Below are 21,827 nucleotides of genomic sequence, written 5' to 3'. Positions count from 1 at the left end.
AGGATTTTAACAAGAACCTGTTTACAGTAGTTCTGAGTTAATGCAAAAGCTTAACCTCAGCCATTAAAATATGAAATGTAGATCACAGTGACCTTTTGTTGTCATGGGTAATACTAATAAAGATGCATGGTCATCAAGCTTGATGATTCAAACATGAAGAGTGCTTGAGAAACAAAACCACAAAATATAACCATTGTCATTGAAGTGCAAAATATGGATCACCGTGATCTAATTTTGTGATAAAGGCTGCTGTGCTCACTCACATTATTTCATTGGCTTAGGTATAATAGTTTGTTAATAGGGTCAGAAAATGTATTTATGAGGAAAATGTAAAAACATGAAGCCAGTAAAATGTGAACTGTAGGTAATAAAGTTCTCCTTATGATTCCATGTGTAGCAGTATAAGTATGGTGTGCAAAAACCTGAACTCTAAATGCAAAAACCTTATAACAAAAGAATTTACAAGTAATGTACATATACAAAGTTAACCCCCTTAGCCTCTCCCCAGGGGGTAAGTGCTATGACACCCACCTTTAAATGTTGCCTTAGAGCTAGGAAGAATTAATGGATGAGAAGCAGTGACACTGTGCACATGTAAATATTTTTATAAGTTCAGATTTTGACACTGATGCTGAGAGTAGTACAATGGATCTACTTCATAGAGTCAAAACTAAAACAGACAATGGTGACACAGGGTGGGTCAATTAGGGTATAATACAATGGATCTACTTCATAGTCAAAACTTGAAACAGACAATGGTGACACAGGGTGGGGCAATTAGGGTATAATACAATGGATCTACGTCATAGTCAAAACTTAAAACAGCCAATGGTGGCAGTTAGGATGTAATACAATGGATCTACTTCATAGTCAAAACTTAAAATAGCCAATGGTGACACAGGGTGGAGCGATTAGGGTATAATACAATGGTTCTACTTCAAACAGGTAAATTCGATCTAAGAACACAAAGTAAAAACTATCACAGAAAAGCAGATACTAACACGGATGTGGAAAGCAGTACAATAACTATTTCATAAACAAACTAGACTCTATCATCGAGCAAGAGATAGTGACAACACAGATGGGAAATCTATCATATAGAAGCAGACAGTGACAACACAGATGGGAAATCTATCAAAGAGAAGCAGATAGTGACAACACGGATGGGGAAAGCAGTACAATGACTCTCTTTCATAAATGCAAACTACAATCTATCATAGAACAGCAGATAGTGACACCAACAGGGTGAAAAGAATCATAGGTGTAGTACAGTGATTTCACTTCAGAGAGGCAAACTAAATATGTCATAAAACAACCAAGGGTGTCACTGGTGGTGGGGAAGGGTGTAGTTCAATGGCTCTACTTCATAAAGGCAAACTAAATCTGTCATAAAACAGCCAATGGTGACACTGGGGCCAGGGAAGTGTATAGTTCAATGGCTTGCTGATGGTGGATTAGCTAAATCTGTTACTTAACATTTTGTACCAAGTATTGCCATACTGTATCTTAGCAAATGTGATAGGTATAGACCTGTTATTTTTCACATCCTAATAGATGTCAGTATACCATATAACCCATCCGAAGTTACTCAAAGTTGAAACACAAAATATGTCAAATGCCAATGAGTTCTGCCAAATAGCTGGACATTATCTTGACATCTTCAGCCCAAGACACCTGCCTTATTACCATAGCTGCTTTTATACCCAGAGTATGCCTTGTGTGAGATCAGACCCATTTAATGCTAATTTCATGTCAATATTTATTTTTAAAACAATAGCAAAATATGGCAAAATCATCTGAGATTCATTAATTAAATTTGGTTGAATGTCTGTTTGCAAATTTAGATGACCCAATTTTCATACAATTAAAGCAATTTTTCAAAAATCTTTTTCTACATTTATGAACATTTGTAGCTTTTATTTCTTGGTCTTCTGTTGGAAGGTATGTGTTAAGAACACAGTTTCAGTTTTTTGCCCCCCAGGGTCACTATTCCATCTTACGGGTTTTGGTAAATGAGGTTGATACAGCAATCACATGGTTCATATTGTCCTTTAGTGTTTTTTATTTAAAGACTTCCAGCGGTTCTTGACAGTTGTTACTTTCTTGCCACTGCATAAATATGTGCAAAAATTAGTTATGCTCCAAATGATGGGTTACAGCAGATTCTCTTACGCTTTTCTCTTTTTATACGTGACCATAATGTATTTTCTTCCATACTGGAAATGTCAAAAAATGTTGCAAGTCTTGCACACCACTTTGTATTTGTCCCCTTTAAAAGTTTTCACCCATAATTAAAGTGGGTCATGCTCTTATTAAGCACTCAGCAACAGCAACATGATGCAACTTCGTGTCAGTTTTGATCCACCCAACTTCATCCCAATTTATTTTCAAAAATATGCAAAAATCATGGATCCCAAATAATTTTTGTGGCAATATAGTAAACATTTTTCATGCCAGTCTACTTTCTTAGTTTCTGGATATCACAGTGAATATTAGTCTGATTGCACTTTTACAAAACATCAATGGAATTTTAATGCTTATACATGGAGGGTTTTTTCCCATTATGGATAGCAGTTTAATACCTCTTACGTATTAGGCTCTAATAAACAGTAACAAAAGAAAGAGCGAAAACAGCAATCTTTGAAAAATTTACATAATTTATTTCCATGGTGAAACACTGTAAAAATGAAAAAAATAAGAACTTCTGGTTTTAAGAATCAAATCCCAAAATAATCCAACAATAATCCATGAATTAAATTTTATTAGTCCTAGTAATAAAATGTTCTAACGAAATTTGAGTTAGAGTCCCAACGAAAAATCAAAAATGGAAGGTGATGATGTATCAGTATTGTGCTGTTGTGTCTTCAGTTCTTTGTTGAACCACAAACAATAATATTCCGGTATTTGAATTTCCGAATAAAATGTAGGGAAATGTCTTTGTCCAAGAATTCTGTTCGAGTACTCAAATATTTCCAGGAAAAAGTATTAATCTTTTAGAATCCAAATAATTTGATTAAAAATTAAAATGTAACTCCAAACTGGTCACAACAAAACGAACATCATGACATCAAGTGTTTTGAGCCCAAACTGCCTAATTTCTCTATAACATCGGTAGAAAACCCGAATACTGCACAATTTCGATAAAGCCTGAATTGCAGAATAGAGGCTGTTTACATGTAAAATCATGTAATCCCAGTATGACCTTGATAAAAACAAATCATTTTACTCCAAGAATAAATTGTAAGTTGTTTACTTTTCTCAGTAATTTCTGAATCAAGGTCAAACACAGAAACTGTTTCTATTATTAGGTATTTATGAAAAGATTCAGGTCAAACTGAATTTTCTGAAAAATTTAAAATTCCCAGTAAACAAAATTACATTACATTGACATGTAATTAAATTTTAAATTTAAAAAAAAACTTAGACAATTAAATTAAATCAAACATACCTAACATACCCGATATTGTTTCATAATTTTGTATTTGCATAAAGACTATTCTATGTCAAACCCTGTTTGCTCCAGAGTACAAATATACATGGTTATAATTTTCTACTGTTCTTGAGAGATAATAAGTCAAATCATCAACTTATTTGCCTTGATATGTAGAATTCATGGACTGGTTAAGTATGGTATTTGTACATATTATTATGGGGTTAATGCCATTTTTCAGCGCAAGATAGGCTATAAATGGCAGTATATTTGGTGGTAACCACTAGCAAGCTTTCTCACATATGTTGGCTGAACCAGAGACTTGAACCCACACTAACACAGGTGAGATGTCAGTGATCTGTAATGGGCGAGCACCTTCAACCACTCTGCCTCCCGGGGTCCAATTAGCACAAGTATTACATAACCCAAATAACCTGGTTGTGTAGCCTAGAATTATACTAATGTAAATCACTTTAAATTAATTGGGTTCCAGTTTCTGTAGTTTTCCAGGGTAAGTTAGACCATGAATGTAGAGTAGCAATGAAATATCTACCTAGCCAACATTCACCCTTGCCACCTCCACCCCGTCTTGTCAAATGCAATAGAAAGGCATCACCTTTTTTCTTTGTTTTATTACCATGGCAACGAATGGTGTTGAGAAGTGAAATATACATTAGGAGAAGTATATCAGTGATAAGGAACACTGAACTAATTGATTACATTTCATGAGCAGAAAAACTCATGTAAGGTGGTAAGGACTATCTGCTGTACAGTAATAAATGCACATCTATTCATTGTCCATGCATGTATGCATATATCAACTGTTGAATAAACATTCAGCAGATTAGTCTGGCTTTCTCAGAGCCCATTTCAATCAGCTCTTTCCAAAGCGCTACTTTGCCATGTGTGCATATAAGCCACTTATTGTGAATTCGCATAAGGGTCGATATTTTCAGGTCAACCAAGACCTGACCTCAATGTTCATCACTGTCTGTATTTTTGCTGTTTTGCATATTTTGTACCAATTCCTTCAGCACCAGCCATCGCAATACGTGCATTAATAACGCTGTCAATATAATGGAACTTTACGGATCCAATTTTGGACCACAAGGTTAAGGTTACCCAGCAACAAGTGCTTCCATTGGGGTGTTTTTTAACAAAAGAGGTTACGATCATTGGCTATGTTAAGGCAACTAATCACTACTTATTGAGACCTTTATGCTTTGAAATTAAAAACACATGAAAAGCTAATTACTTAAGATTACAAAAGTATTATCTACTGTGTAAACTTGACGTGTGGAAAATAAGGCATTTTCTTTAAAATCTCAGAATTTACACCAGATGTTAGCAATGAATAACTTTAATAATCGACTTAATAACTGCAGAATGGATTACATCTGTTTGCTTGGAAATGCGTGGAAATGAATGTAAATATAATCATTTACAGAGACATATACATTATTTTTAAAAAAAAGATTGATCCACAAAATTGGTACCAATGAATATGTACTGTTTAGACAAAACCAATAAATTGTTTCATAGTATTGTGGCCTTGACTATCCAGAAAAAAACCAAGTGGTTGCATCAACTGCACACACTTTAAATTAGGCCAACAGTTCATCCGTGCTACACAAGCCAAATGCATGTACATGTACTGTTGTAGTACCTACATGTATCTTGTAATGGACAAGGTTTATGAAATGCCCACTGAAAGGTTAAATCCCCAGGTCACCTAAAAAGTAACAAGGAATATATACATACGCCTGTTACCATGTACTGGTAAGTGTCTGAAATATACACTGGTGTGTTCCAGATAAATTTGTATGCAGCAATTGCGCATTTTTGTATGCAGCAATTGTGCATTTTAATGAAACAGGTGACACAGATCTGCCCATTTTGGGGGGCTCATTTATCGGACTAAGAGCAGACCCCATTGGATACAATCACCAGAACTTGCTTGGATGTCTGAACTGTTTCTACTAATAACTGTTGAAACAGACTATCGGAAATACATTTGTTTCCTGATAATATTTATTATCATATTCAGGACAAATTTATATTACTCATAATTTCTGACCATCTTAACTGATTCTATAAAAAAGAATCTCTTTTAGTTTCCATGTTTGTGGAAGTGTTTATTAATTATTTTTGCAATTAGTGAAAAATTACTGGTATCTATTAGGGTTGATGTCAAGATGATACAGCCGTTCACTATATGCAATTTTTATCATTCACTTATGTGACATACAGTTATGTATTCTATCATATAACAATGGATCAGATCATTATCACATCATTAATATACTGTCAATCACAAACGTTTAGCAACCATTTAAAAAATGTATACAAGGTTTGTTTAATTGCAATTTCAGAGCTAACATAGGTAAAATTGCATACTTGCTGCAAATTGTAATGCATGGTTGATATCACCAGATTTTAAGGGATGCTGTACTTCTCCCATTATAATTATTCTGGATATATTTATCGTATCAGACAACAGTTGTAAACATTGGGCAATAAGTACAGATTATTAACTGAGTATTGCAAAATAATGGTTCCGAGGTGCAAGTGGTGAAAGATACCCGAGCTTGTGAGGGCATTCTTCACCAAATGAAAGAGGGGCCAGTATTTGTAAATACTCAATCAATAACCTTATTATATACCTGAAAACAATTAAATCATAATGGAGACAAAAATTATTTCAATGTTTTATTGAACATTTTTAATTTATAACATCTCAGAACAAAAACAAGGTACTTTGCCTTTTCAGTATTGAAAGAAGTTCCCAGGTATTAAAGGTAATGAGCCAACATTCATGGTGCTTGGCTTTAAGTTCTGGGTAGTGCTTTGTGTTGTATCATATGTGTATTAACTGCATGATTAGAAAGACAAAACAAGCACTCTTTGTAGCATTTCCAATTTTTGGCCATAATCATAAAGTTTAAATTCATACATGCATGTGCAGTATGTTTGAACATGCTGACAGCAAACATGGTGGATATTGATGCTACACCTGATGTTTGAACAAGCTGACAGCAAACATGGTGGATATTGATGCTACACCTGATGTTTGAACATGCTGACAGCAAACATGGTGGATGTTGATGCTACACCTGATGTTTGAACATACTGACAGCAAACATGGTGGATGTTGATGCTACACCTGATGTTTGAACATGCTGACAGCAAACATGGTGGATACTGATGCTACACCTGATGTTTGAACATACTGACAGCAAACATGGTGGATATTGATGCTACACCTGATGTTTGAACATGCTGACAGCAAACATGGTGGATACTGATGCTACACCTGATGTTTGAACATACTGACAGCAAACATGGTGGATATTGATGCTACACCTGATGTTTGAACATGCTGACAGCAAACATGGTGGATATTGATGCTACACCTGATGTTTGAACATACTGACAGCAAACATGGTGGGTATTGATGCTACACCTGATGTTTGAACATGTTGACAGCAAACATGGTGGATATTGATGCTACACCTGATGTTTGAACATGCTGACAGCAAACATGGTGGATATTGATGCTACACCTGATGTTTGAACATGTTGACAGCAAACATGGTGGATACTGATGCAGCACCTGCCTGAAAAATAAAGGGGCTAAAGCTGAATATTTTGGAAAGACTAAAAAATCTCACAACCCCAAGTTTCAAGATAATGAAGTTTTATAACTGAGTGAAAGATTACTGACTTATTTACATTATATATAAAATGTAACTAATAATGTAATACATGTAGTATTAAGTTAAGCATCCAACAGATGTAATAATAATAATAATAATAATAATACTAATAATAATAATAATAATACTAATAATAATACTACTAATAATAATAATATGAGGACTTTGTATAGCATCTAATCTTTAGAAGCTCTAAGCGCTTTACAAAATTAGACAACACGTATAACAAAAAAACATAATGATATGATTACAAAAAACAAACTAAAAGAAATCGGAAAACAAAAACATACAGAAAATATTTAAGTTAGGAACATTATTAGGTCTATAAGTTTGTTCTTGCAGTCAAAATAGGTGTTTTAAGATCACTCTTGAATGGGATCACTGTGTCTTTGTGTCTAAGTTCAGTGGGCAATTCATTTCACGTTGCTGGGCCCTGGTATGCAAAAGAACGTCCATATGACTTCATTTTCATATTGGGAATAATGAGTATACGATTGTATATATTTCTAGTAATAAAGAGTTGTGTCATATGTTGTTCAGCTATTAATAAAAGAACCCTGGTTTTGAAACTTCAATAACTAGTTTTAAAACTTAAATGACATATCATGCAATATTGCTCAATAGTGATGTGGTTCTGTTCTTTTCATGGTACAGATTTTGCAATTTTATATTTTAGATCAGGAAATTGATGTGAAAGTCTGTTCCTTCTGGAACATAGTGACCTTGTGGAAATATTTCCATTGGCTGGTCCAAGGGCAAGGTTTCTGTCAATTTTGGACAATTTGAAGGTATCCACATGACTGTTCTTTTAAAATAAAAATTAACCAAATAAGGTATGTAATGCATAACCAATTAAAAATTTGCAATTAAAGTTGGTTGACACATGCCAAAAGTGTACTAAACATGCATAGTCTTTCCTAAGAATTTTTAAAATATCCAAGATGAGTAAATTCAGTAATGTTGTTGTCTAACAACAGAGAATTTTTCTTTTAAAGAAAGGTTTTGATTTGTAGATGCATTTAAGTGCACTTAAAATAAGATTATACATTATTACCTTGACACCTGATCTCTTAAACAGTTGGGCCAATCATAAGATTATACATTATTACCATGACAACTCATCTCTTAAACATTTGGGCCAATCATAAGATTATACATTATTACCTTGACAACTCATCTCTTAAACATTTGGGCCAATCATAAGATTATACATTATTACCTTGACAACTCATCTCTTAAACAGTTGGGCCAATCATAAGATTATACATTATTACCCTGACAACTCATCTCTTAAACATTTGGGCCAATCATAAGATTATACATTATTACCTTGACAACTCATCTCTTAAACAGTTGGGCCAATCATAAGATTATACATTATTACCTTGACAACTCATCTCTTAAACAGTTGGGCCAATCATAAGACTATACATTATTACCTTGACAACTCATCTCTTAAACATTTGGGCCAATCATAAGATTATACATTATTACCTTGACAACTCATCTCTTAAACATTTGGGCCAATCATAAGATTATACATTATTACCTTGACACCTGATCTCTTAAACAGTTGGGCCAATCATAAGATTATACATTATTACCTTGACAACTCATCTCTTAAACATTTGGGCCAATCATAAGATTATACATTATTACCTTGACAACTCATCTCTTAAACATTTGGGCCAATCATAAGATTATACATTATTACCTTGACAACTCATCTCTTAAACATTTGGGCCAATCATAAGATTATACATTATTACCTTGACAACTCATCTCTTAAACATTTGGGCCAATCATAAGATTATACATTATTACCTTGACAACTCATCTCTTAAACATTTGGGCCAATCATAAGATTATACATTATTACCTTGACAACTCATCTCTTAAACATTTGGGCCAATCATAAGATTATACATTATTACCTTGACAACTCATCTCTTAAACATTTGGGCCAATCATAAGATTATAAATTATTACCTTGACAACTCATCTCTTAAACAGTTGGGCCAATCATAAGATTATACATTATTACCTTGACAACTCATCTCTTAAACAGTTGGGCCAATCATAAGATTATACATTATTACCTTGACAACTCATCTCTTAAACAGTTGGGCCAATCATAAGATTATACATTATTACCTTGACAACTCATCTCTTAAACATTTGGGCCAATCATAAGATTATACATTATTACCTTGACAACTCATCTCTTAAACATTTGGGCCAATCATAAGATTACACATTATTACCTTGACAACTCATCTCTTAAACAGTTGGGCCAATCATAAGATTATACATTATTACCTTGACAACTCATCTCTTAAACAGTTGGGCCAATCATAAGAGCAACTGAAAGCCCTCATGTTGTGTATACATAGCTGTTTATGTACATTGAAAGTGAAGCCTATTGTTAATCATGGAAGATATTATTCATGTTTAACGTAACCAGATGCCAACATATTTAAGATCATTAATGCAGTTTTATATGCGCTCTTGCAGGTAGAAAAAGGAAACTCTGTCAGTACAGTATTGCCAACTTCAGACACACTTGGAATTGGTTTTATGCCATCCCCAAAACCAGAAATGACAGCTACCCCAATTACAGTTACTAGTAACCAGTCAACACCTGTGACTGTAACAGCAGCAATTATACAGTACAGAGTATTTTGGGAGCAGCTGGAACCATTGAAAAGATGGCCAACAGGCATTATAAAATTTCTTACAGCAAAGGCAACAGCGCTGTTGACACTCAGAATATTTTAAAAACATTGTATCTAAAAAAAACTTTTGAGTTATTACTTTCAAGCCCCACCTGTGACCTTGACATTACAGGCAAAAGAACATAGGATGTTTATTTGGTTCGAATTTTGTTTCAAGCTTTAGTTAACCTTATATCTTTTTTTTTAGCTATGTACAGTATTATTTTGATGTTCATCTAGGCTTGCCCTGCTGAGGGGACAAAGCCCAAATCCCTTGCTGACATTGACTGTGACCTGTTTTGGTTTGATATTTATCTTATGGAATTTTTTATTTACTCAAAAAACTCATATGCTAATGTTTTGTTACTTATTAAAGACATTCACCAGTGGTGAGCATGTCACTGGGAAAAGCAAGCACCCATAAATGACATTGATCATTTATAAGAAAAACTTTAATACCTGTAGTTATTTTCTGTGTTAATGATATAATTTAAGTTGTATCATTTTTTTTATTGGATAGTAATGTCATTTACACATTCAGAGTGGATAAACCCTGCTAAGTCTCTGACCTTGACTTTATTATCATCAAGCAAAAATGGCCTTGCCTAGGGGGTTGGAGATCAATTATTCTGTATACAGGCTTATATAACGCATACTTTGAAAATCTTCATCTCTGACAATATTGTTGCTACATTTTTACTATTTTGTATATAGCATTTGGGCATGGTACTGAACTGTGTTTGCATTATTTGCAACTGAAGCCATAAATGGCCCCAATTTGGGGGTCAGATATTTCATATAATGATAAATGTCAAATTCTAAATATTTTCCTTTCTAAAACTATTAAAGCTAAATATTGCAATACCCTGGGGTCTATATGGCCTTGTACCATGGCATCAAAAATTCCATATAGTCTTGTACAGTTTTGAAAATCTCCTTAAACTATTATAGATGCAGCACAAGGTAATGGTTCTGAACTTATGTTTTGCCATCACAACAAGTAAATTAATCTACCCAGTAGAGTAATATAGGCCTTCACAGGCCTCTTGTTCATGATTGGAAAAAATACAATGTTGTCAGTTGTTTTCATGGTATGTCTTTTAGGTATCATCTTCTTCATGCACATGGAATAAACGTTTATGGAGAAGAATTTGTAAAGGTATAACCACCAGTACAACAGAAATTCTATCAATTTGGAATGAAGAGTCTTTGAAACTGGTGAAAGAAAACAAACAGAAAATGCACAGATGGAATTGTATTGCCAAACTGGAGACTTTGGGGAAGAAGAGAGGAATTACACAATTTAAGCACTATAAAAGTATCTTCAGCAGATAATGATTCATTCGAGAAATATAACAGTAAATACAAAAACAAGAGAAATATCTGAAATAGATGACTTAATAAAAAAAAGGAGTTGGAGAAAGTTGATAGAATTAAGAAGGGACATTTGGATCCACAAAGCAAGAGAAATATCAATGAGCTGATAGACTCTCATAAATAGCGAAGGACATTGCTAATGACAGAAATAGATACTGTTGGCAAGAACTTGGATACAGCAAATCCGTAAAAACATAAAAGAGGGAAAGAGTAAAACTGCTATAGTCCTCAAATGTGCAAGAGACTTGAAGAGAAAATGTAATGTGTTGGAGTTGGATAAGTGATGAAGAAGAGCATGACACACTAGATGAATGCGAGGTAGTCAAAAGAGAACAAGAAATCATCTCTGAAGGACCATCTATGTGCTTTGTAAAGCCAAACAGTAAAGGGATTAATCGAAACCAGATTACTGAAGTTACTGAAGTAGCGACACCTACATCACACGGTGAGGAGGCAATAGAAGACACCACTGAAGTACCTACAAGAAGTGAGGGGATGATAGAAGACAACACTGAAGTACTTACATTGACATGTGGGGGGGGGATGATAGAACAAACTGATGCAGATCTTAATGCAATGCAATGCAAACAAAGCAACCACAATCTCTATTTCAACACAAACATGGTGATAGATGCACTTAGGTCTGCAATGTCTCAGTTCAATTGTGGCAGTTTCAGCATTGAATACAGCTCTAGTGCATGCATGGCTATATCCCTGTGCACAACAGTACAATGTTTTGATGGTGGCCTCACTTTAAATGCAAATGACCTGTCAGGCTGTCTGAATGTTTTTTTGAATTGTGTGCAAAATGTTTGTCACACACATGGCATTCTAACAAACTGGGACCATCATTGCTGCCTGAAGCTAGTATGATCATGGGTGTCACTGGTCAGTATTACATAGAAAAGGAAGTGTGGTGGGGTGCAAATGCTGGTATAGACAAATCCATTCTTTATGATATTTTTCAGAAGTACCTTTCTGAAGAGTCAAAGAAGGCAATTATTATTACCCTCAAGCCAAGCCATACATGTGTGGTTTTGATTAAAAACAAAATACAGATGATTTTTAACTTACATGTACTTTACCAGAAAGACATTACATTTCATGAGGCTGTAGAGCAAGGAAATGGTGCAGCAGTCCTTTGTCTTAGAGATGACAAATTTTCAACATTTCTTTTAAGTGAATATAGTAGAATGGTTCAGTGTGATCCACATGAGGGAAGAAGCTACTGTCCTAATTTCAAAAAACTAAATAAGACATCGACTTCAAGTTTGCCCTCTTTGTGCTATACTGAGGCAGATATTCTGAAATCAATGCGACAACTGAAAAATTTAAATGAAAAGAGAGATTGTAAGAGAAATATGGCAAGCAAAAACAGTATGTGGTATGACACTAATGCCTGTAATTTATCTTGGGACGAAGCAGTGAATAATCTAAAAGATAGTGTGAATAACATAAAAAATCACCTTTCATTTAGGATTAGAGCTACAGGACTCCTTGTTGCTGATGCAATTGAACGTGTTTGTGTGCAACTGAAACATGCATGGTCTATATACAGTGAAACTAGTAAACATGAAAATAAAGAAGAGTTAAGGGTCCCATTTTAGACTACAAAAGCACTGTTGCTCGAGATTTTATGCTTAACAACTTGTCTGTCATTCTAGTGTATACAGCAGGTAAATATGGACTAACAGATTACAGGGTGTTGAATGGAGTAAACTGACTGATAACTTAAGGTTGCCAGATCATGATCATGCATCAAAATTGTTCCAGCCTTAAGTTTTGCAACAACAGAAAAAGACAGAAAACTTTTAAGGCTTATCCTTACAAAACTGACTAGCACTACTTGAATAAACATAAAGTAGGTGGACGAGTCTTGGAAAAGCAAGGCATTAAACGCAGTGAAGTTGAAATGTCTAATAGCTTGGAGAAATGGACTGAAACTAAACAAATGTACGAAACAAAGTATGAAAGCAAAAAGAGAAAGAAAGAGATATTGGTTCATGAAGAAGGTTCTGGCAGACCAATGCTGGCAGAAAAATATCCAATGTTAGCAACTTGTTTGCTCTCATTATTCGATAGTGCAGGCCAGGGATTACAAACACATCCATGTCTAATTTGTGAAACACTGTTTGTAAACAAAAAGTCATGGCTGGACATGCCATGGGCTATTTTTTTGTTACAACAAGTGTTTGGAATACCTATTTCTTTGTCTGAAACTAATTTATTGTGGCCTGATGATGGCAGAAACCTGACCAATGATGATGATAAACTGATTGATCAACAGGGATGTTGAAACAGTGTTTTGACATTCCATATTTCTTTTTTTTTATCAATCATGAAACAAGGCATAAAAATAAGACATATCACTTGCATAAAATATATTTTAAAGACAAGAAATTATATAGTGTACAAGCAGGCATAAATAATGCAGCATCATTTTCACAAGTTTAAATTTTTGTTTATTTCTGACAAATTAAGAAACATGGCTGACAGACGAAAGAACAAAAGATGATTGATTACAAACAATGGATACAAATAAAAATGTGCAGTAGATTATATATCTAAGAATTCAGTATAGATTACTCCCAGCCAGCAGTCATTTAAATCACATGTCCCCAACCCAAAATTAAAATTGCTTCTACCACCCTTTAACCAGTAGCTAGAAATTAGGTAAAATAATATGCTTCTGTAGGGGGTGATGTTTTTCTATTAAAATGCAGCAGACGGTGGATGATACTTTTTTTAATTGCTTCTATTGTGGGTTGGTTGAATTCAAAAGTGTCCCCCTCCCCCCCAGGGTATATGTTTTACTGGAACAGCCCTAATTTAGCATGATGTAAAATTTAACTAAAATAAATCTGAGCTGACAGCTGTCTTTTTAGTCTTTTACAAGTACAAAAGCAAATACCTGTATGGGAAAAATTGGTACCGAGTATGAATTTAAATAAAAGCTATGACATACCATACAGAAGATATAAATGAAGTTACATAAGTGCCTCCAATTTATTGGACTTGTGTGCCAATCTTTTCCTGCCGATGTTTCCCCAGGCTTTCTTAATAAATGACAACATTGTCACATCTCTATTTATGTTTGTAGTACATCTTTTTCCCTAACCCAGGTGCATTCCCTCTTACATCACTGCACGCAACGAAGCCAGTTTAAACGAGATAACCCCGCTTGCTTGACTATGCCTAAAAATGTAGAAGTACGTTATCACGGAATTAGCCATTAAGCATTTTTTGAGGAATTCATACAATAATCTTCAATGGAATTTGGAAGGACAAGGCATGAAATAAAGTGAATAAGTGCCATTTAATGGTATGTGTAATCAAATTCTCCAAACTGACACCTGTAGCTGCAAAAGGCGACTGTGTACATGAGCTATGTGACTTGTACTATAGATGAAAACTCCAAGTCATTGCAACAATTTGTGTAAGTGGAGTAACAATAGTTACATTTTCACGATGGCCAGTGTGGTACCAGGGTTACATTTTCATGATGGCCAGTGTGGTACCAGGTTTGAAGTCCGATAAGCTCCATTTACATTTGGAATTAAGTTACATATTGCTATAGTGCTTTTGTGAAAACACCATGTCATCTTTTATTCAGAAGTAGCAAGAATGATTTCAGTATAGCTGCCAAGACGGCTGTTTTGAAGGTTAGATTACCAACATTTTAATACAGGAGCAACTACATCTTGCTAGAAATAAAGAACAGATGTTTCAAGGGAGAATTTTTTGTATTTATTACTGAAAAACTTGAACCAAAATGTTAACAAACTGTTAACACCAATGCTAGCAGAAAAGGGACTATGCCTTGCTTTCTCCATCTAATGCAGGCTTGACAAAAACCATATTGGTATAACCATTCATTGACCTGAAGTAACTGTAAAGAGATTATTTCTTTTTACAACACTATCATATTTTTAATTTAGGACCAACTAAACACAGTGAAAAGTGTTTTTGTGAAAACCCCATACCAATAAAATCATACCTAAAGATGAGTAGTGTAAAAAAGATTTTCAAAACGGACACTATGATCATCATGCTGGAGGTATGATCAGTACCATTTTCATTTAATACCTTGAATCTTTCGATGAAAACCAGTCTAAAAGACATCTTCAGGAACAGTAGCAAAATCAACATTTATAAGATGGCTACCATGGCAGCAGCACTGAAGGTCTGAATGATGTGATTTTTAAGACAATCATTTTCATTTAGTACCAGCTAGACATCACAGTTCAGTGAAAGCCACAAGTTGATGATCCCATACATTTCTACTTTGTATTAATAACAAGATTATTAAAACAGATGCCATTGTGGACTTGTTACATGTCCAGAATGCCATCACTATCTTTTACAAATAACCAGACATCATAAGAATCCTTTCAGTGAAGAGTCCATGTTAATACAACAAGAGTCCATGTTAATACAACAAGAGTCCATGTTCATACAACAATCTGTTCTGAAGGAGTAGCAAAAGCAAGATTGTCATGAGTGTCACCATGGTAGCCATATTGTATGCCACATCAGCACCATTTTCACTGAGGACCGAATAAATATCATAAAACCCCATCCATTCAAAAGGAGAAGTGATAACAAGATTTTCAAGACAGCCGACATGGTGGCCAGTCTGGTTGTCCAAGGGGAACACTTTCACTTGGAACCAAGGCAATCCTCCAAGTAGTTTAGGAGAAGCAGCAATGACAAAATGAAGGATGGCAACTGGGTGACCAACAGATTCCTCATCAGCTCTTCTGGTCTATGACCAGTAGTGGTAAGAAACAGGCAAAAAGAAAATTCTGGTTAAAAATATTTTATTCTATGATGCTCATCTTTTCCTGTTTGACTTTCTTTATACTGTGCTTTTTCATCTCGACTTTTTTCTTGAACTTTTTTTTCTTTTCTATGGAATGAGATATATCTGCAAGGAAAAATAAAAGAAACTTCTTTACCCATCATATAATTGTGCAGATCATCATTGTCACTACAGCACCTGTGATGGCTCACCAGTGCAAGTTTTGTGAACTGCCACCTACTGGGTCCAGGCTTGATAATGACACTAAAGCATGGTAATGATAATGATTATTATAAAGAACAACAGCGAACAATAATAATAATAATCAAAATTATTATATGCTCATTTTTATCTTCTTTAACTTAACAATGACATATTAATGCAGTATTTTTCCATACTACACGGATTCATATGGCACGAAATGTATTCTAAAAATAGTACTGTTTTTGGAACTACTTTGTTTTTGTAGTAGACACTTTAGGTTTTGATTTATCTGACTTGTGTGTGAAGGAACTATAAAACTATACTATATAAGAAGTTAAATGAGTCATAAATGAAACTTTCAAGAAAGCAAACAAATGAACATGATATTCGCATATGAAAGTGAGAGATGCAGTAATTGAAACTACCATTCTGATCATGTAGACAGTTATTTAGGAGAAATATTCATAACTTTTTGTAAACAGAATGTTTCAGACTAAGACCAGTGCTCTCTAGGGTCATAAGAATAGTGTACAAAAGCATATTAAGGCCAAGTGCTATTGCATATCTATCAGAGATGTGCCATGTTACAAGCAAGTCAAAACACTAAATTTGAGAAAAACATGTAACTGAAGGTTTTTGTAGAAAACTATGGGCATCAGAGCCAATAAGCCAAGATGATGACAAAGTCTTATTTCCACTGGATAAATGGACTCTCACACACCAGATGCTTTGCAATTTTCTCTGTTTAACTATTTTGATACAATGTTAGGCTAGCGATAGATACCATACAAGTCATAGCTGGGGTCCCTCCAACAAAGAGCATGCAAGTGACAGGGCATAAACATGTCTTCTTTGCTGGTGATAATAATGGCAATATATATCCTTACATTTATGCCTCTTGAATTTCCTCATAATGTAATGTCTTGATAATTTCAATTAAAAGAATTCATATTTTCCCCATATTATGACTCCAAACAATCAATAACAGAACAGAAACACGGGTGCAGTTGATTCAACTGCTCAAATTACATGTACATTGTATGGAATTAATCAAATTAATCCAGTCCATCACAATCAGAAAAGCAGAATTGAGTTTGATTGACAGAAAAACAAAATCAATCCATTCCAGATCAACTAAAGAATTTGTTTCAATCCTCATTCACTCACAATATGGCTCTAAATTTCAATTTTAAGTACAAAAATGAGATTTAAAAAAACAAACAAATGGCAAGCGCACAACAAAGTTCAAAGGTCACTGGGCAGTGTTTTGTGGACACTAATGTTGTTACTGTATATTGATGAATCTATGGTTGTGCATTTATTTTGGAATACAGCATAAATTCAAATACTTTCTTTACTGTAGTTTATTATTTTTATAATTAAGCTTTAAGGAGAAAAACAAAATGAGTATCTAATAAAGTGATTACTGCATTTGTATGGAAAAATATGAACTCATTTTGGGACAAATACTGCACTCCCATGGTCGTGCATTATTTCTCAGAAAAAACTCCTTCATATTTTCCCATACTATTATAGATCTCATGCTTTCCAATGGATGAAATGTTAACATCAAGCCATTTACATTATTCAGAAAGGCAATATTTTAGTATGGACAAAATCAATCTCTTTCTGTTCTGATTACACTTCAATATGCTAGTCAATCATTCTAACACATCTACAAATAAAACACTTTCTGACTGGTCGAACATTTTGGTAAAACCTAAAATGAAAAAAAGATTTTGATATCACTGCTAGTCTAACACATCTACAAATGGAACACGCCTTCTGATTGGTCATACATCCAAATTTGGGGCAGTAAAACCGTCAATAGACTTAAGAAATTATGACATTGTGATACACCTTGTGAGGTAGTGTCCGGCAGAATTATGGTTCTTGTCTATTATTTTCTATAAAATGTTTCCAAGGATGTGCCAGAAGTAAAACCCCATTAAAAATGAAAAACATGAATGAATGTCTTTAAATCTTAATATACAAAATGGTTAGCTACTAAGCCACCTGTACCAAAATATACATGAATACACACGCACATGCAGCCAGCCACCCATTCACGGTAGATTTAAAACATCTATTTGCAGAATAATCCAATATACAAAGGCCCAATGAAGCAGTCATACCTAATTCTTCCGAGGTTTCAGAAGGTTTTTGGGCTTTCTTCTTTTTCTTTGATGGTTCCTGTGAATCAGTATCAACTGAAGGTGGACTTGATTTGCCTTTATGCTGTTTAGATTCACAGTCTTTATCTGAATCCTTGGTCTTAAATTTTCTCTTTTTGGTTTTATTATCACCAGATTTATACTTATTGTCTTTATCATCCTGACTGTCTGACAGTTTATCTGTTTGCTTCTCTGATGATTTTGACACAATTTTATTGTCAATGCCTTTATCTGAGGATGGGTCATAAACAGTCATGCAGGTGAGCCTGAATGTTGTATTGTGTTCTGCAACGAGTCTGCTTGTTATCTTGCCCTGAAAAAAGAACAAGTCAGCATAATTGCATTTTAAATATCAAAGGTCTCAAACATTGATTAGGTAAGGATTTCTCAATTATGTATCAACGAGAATCCAAACATACTTGGTATCTCACTACTAGAGGCTCATTATCAAACTTATCCAAGATCTTAAAAAATATATGAACTTACATACCAAGTTTGATCAAAATCTGATACATGATCTTGCCTCTAGACTGGTAACAAGCTCAGCCAGTAAGATGCAAGATCACATCATTAATGTGTTGAGGTCACTCTATATCAAATTTGTCTGTGATCTGTATATTACACAATTCTGTTGAAAAATTAAGCCTCTAGAGTGTCAACAATTTCAGGTAAATATTAATAAACAAGTGCAAGTGCCTGATAATATAAGCCTACAACAATGTCTGATCAAAATCTGATCTGAAATGTGCTGTTTTGAGTGTAGTAGGCTCAGTCAATCTGAGCCAAGAGCACCATATTAATATGCATGGATGTTTATCTTGAGTGAATTGGTTCAAAATATTGATAAAATAAACCCATATACCAAGAGTGATCAAAATTTGCATGAGACCCAAAAGTGGTAACAAGCTCATGAAACTGTTGTCAAATACAGTCGTTGTTGTAGGGTTTCATACCATTTTTCAGCACACTATAGGCTATACATGGCGGCCAGTATTAATGGTGGAGGAAGAACCCGCGGAAAGAACCTCCGACCCACGAGAAGCTACTGGCAAGCTTTCTCACATACCCATATTAGCCAAATCCGAGACTCGAACCCATGCAGACAGAAGTGAGATGGCAGTGATCTGTAACAGAAAATGCTTTAGACCACTTGGCCCCTGTCAAATACAGTAAATGTTGTTCTACATAACTGAGTCTTAGCTAAATCTGATCCAAAATCTGGCTTGGTAACAAGCTCAGGCAATCGGATGCAACATCACATCAATGATATGATGGATGTCTCTTACAAACTAATTCAACTTAGAACTTGATGGTGTAAGCCTATAGATCAAGTGAGATTAAACTCTGATAACAAATGAAAACTCAAGAGTGCTCACAGGACCATATTGAAAACTACTGGGACTCCAGGTCAACTAAAAACGAGTAACTTCTGGTATACGATTTTTTTTATATGTATGGATATTTAAACATTAAATGTTATGATTAATGATTGGAGAAAGATGATTTCTTAGGTCCTGGTAAAACTATTAAATTTATGTTTGTGGAATTTCTGCATAAAACTATCTTAAAAGGATCAATTCAAAATAATGTACAAATTTTTGTTTTGCTTGTGATGAATGTCACAGAAGGAGAGACAAAGCAGTCACAATGTCCATTTATCATCAGTCTTTTGGTTAAACTGTGTTTCAAAGGACAATATGTATCCTGTTTGTAATAGTTGATCTTGATGAGATTTTGCTGACAAATGCATTGGTGGAAGGGACATCACTAGAGATTAAGGGCCTAGGAGTCAAAAGGTCATCGTCACAGGGTCAGTTAAGTTTACAGCTTTTGGATTTAGCAGTACTATTACTTTAGCAATGATGAATTGTCGCTGAATAGAGAAGTAAGATTCATATTTGTAAAAACATGTAATATCTGAACTGTAGATGCTGTAAACCAAAAGTGTCCATATTTAAACAAATTTAATACTGAGGGGAAAAAAGTCAATAAAAAATTAATTATAATGGCATAAAAATCTAATCAAGTCATTTCTTTAGGCATACAAAAATGCATAACAAATTTGATATGTTTACCTCAAATATTTTTCCCTAAATGTGCACACAAAGTTTGCTCTAAAAAGTTGTTGCTGTTGTGTAGGGGGTTCAATGGCATTTTTCAGCACAAGATACATGGCGGCCAGTATTAATGGTGGAGGAAGAACCTGTTAAAACCCTGGAAAGAACCACCAACCCACGAGAAGCTACTGGCAAGCTTTCTCACATACCCACATTGGCTGAATCCGAGACTCGAACCAACACAGACAGACGTGAGATGGCAGTGATCTGTAACGGACAGTGTTTTGGACCACTCTGCCACTCTGGGCTCCCCACCATAGTTCTCTGTCAGAATATGTGCAATGCATGTTGCCAATACAATTACCAACTTGAAAGAAAAAAGGCTCTCATTCAGAAGGAAAAGAAACAATTGCACATTGAGCCAAAAAAGTCTGTCAAAAAGGAAGGCTAACAAAATCTTTGCCAAAGCCGCAAAAAGAGCTAGACTGACATATCTACAGGTTGTGTCCATTGGAGAAAAAGACAAGTGAATGTGAGGATTATCTGTATATAGTTGATGTACTTGGGTGTTTATTTTACAGATTTGGTATGAAAAGAGAGAAACATAATACATCTGCTGCAAAAATTGAGAAATTATTGTAACTTAATTACTATGTGAACACTGACATGCACATGAAATAACTTAAGTACCAATAGTATTGGAGAACAAATTCATGTGACAATAAATTTTGTGATATTATTCAAGTTGAAAATTTTTTGGTAAGTTTGTTAGTTTTTCAAATCATAATTTTGTTATATATTATGATCATAAGTTGCACCAGGAGCAGTTTTTTTATGATTGTAAAATGCATTTTTGGCCAAGGGTCTTTGGCCCCACAGACCCCCCCCCCCTTTCAAATTTTCAGCTTGTTTTGTGGAATACCAAAACCATGTCGGAGAACCAATAATTAATTCATATCAAAGGTAAGAAATGAGATTTTTTCTATCGTCGATACCTGTCTCCCGATGTCAGGTTTCCTTAACTGAAAGAAGTGTTGGCTAAAGTACAAGTAACACTAAAATTAATATTATATCATTGTCTATAAAAACCAATGTTTAAAGGAAATGGGCTCAACAATGTTATGATAGAGTTGTGGGCCTCAGATATCTGTCGAGTTCTTCTCTTCGATGATCACAACCGGACGTAATTGTCAAGATCATAACATGGTCAGCATAGGCTAAATACAGATTTAGTGGATTAACACACATAATGAAATTATCCTTGAATAAAATAGGGTACCAGACAAAGACTGAAAAATCATGTGACAAACATATATCACTTCCTTTACGAAGAAGGCACGTCGTCCACTCTATA

At 34.5% G+C, this 21,827-nt stretch overlaps 1 protein-coding gene across 1 annotated transcript in view; it reads right to left on the bottom strand.

The window, feature by feature from the left end:
- Window positions 1-6,126: 6,126 nt before the first annotated feature.
- The window catches only part of LOC149807754 (p21-activated protein kinase-interacting protein 1-like), a 68,760-nt gene continuing 53,059 nt past the window's right edge, over window positions 6,127-21,827 (bottom strand). Inside the window, exons 9-10 of the mRNA XM_089970117.1 lie at window positions 18,378-18,729; window positions 6,127-16,164 (exon numbers count right to left, since the gene is read on the bottom strand). Of these exons, the coding sequence (XP_089826243.1) occupies window positions 16,058-16,164; window positions 18,378-18,729 (459 nt within the window). The 3' untranslated portion in view covers window positions 6,127-16,057. The remainder of the gene's footprint in view (window positions 16,165-18,377; window positions 18,730-21,827) is intronic.

This window comes from Sinohyriopsis cumingii, chromosome 1 (assembly GCF_028554795.1).
Source record: "Sinohyriopsis cumingii isolate HCF-2022 chromosome 1, ASM2855479v2, whole genome shotgun sequence".
Lineage (NCBI taxonomy): Eukaryota > Metazoa > Mollusca > Bivalvia > Unionida > Unionidae > Sinohyriopsis > Sinohyriopsis cumingii.
The sequence above is the reverse complement of the archived record's forward strand: the minus strand, read 5'-3'. Positions and strand labels throughout refer to the sequence as shown.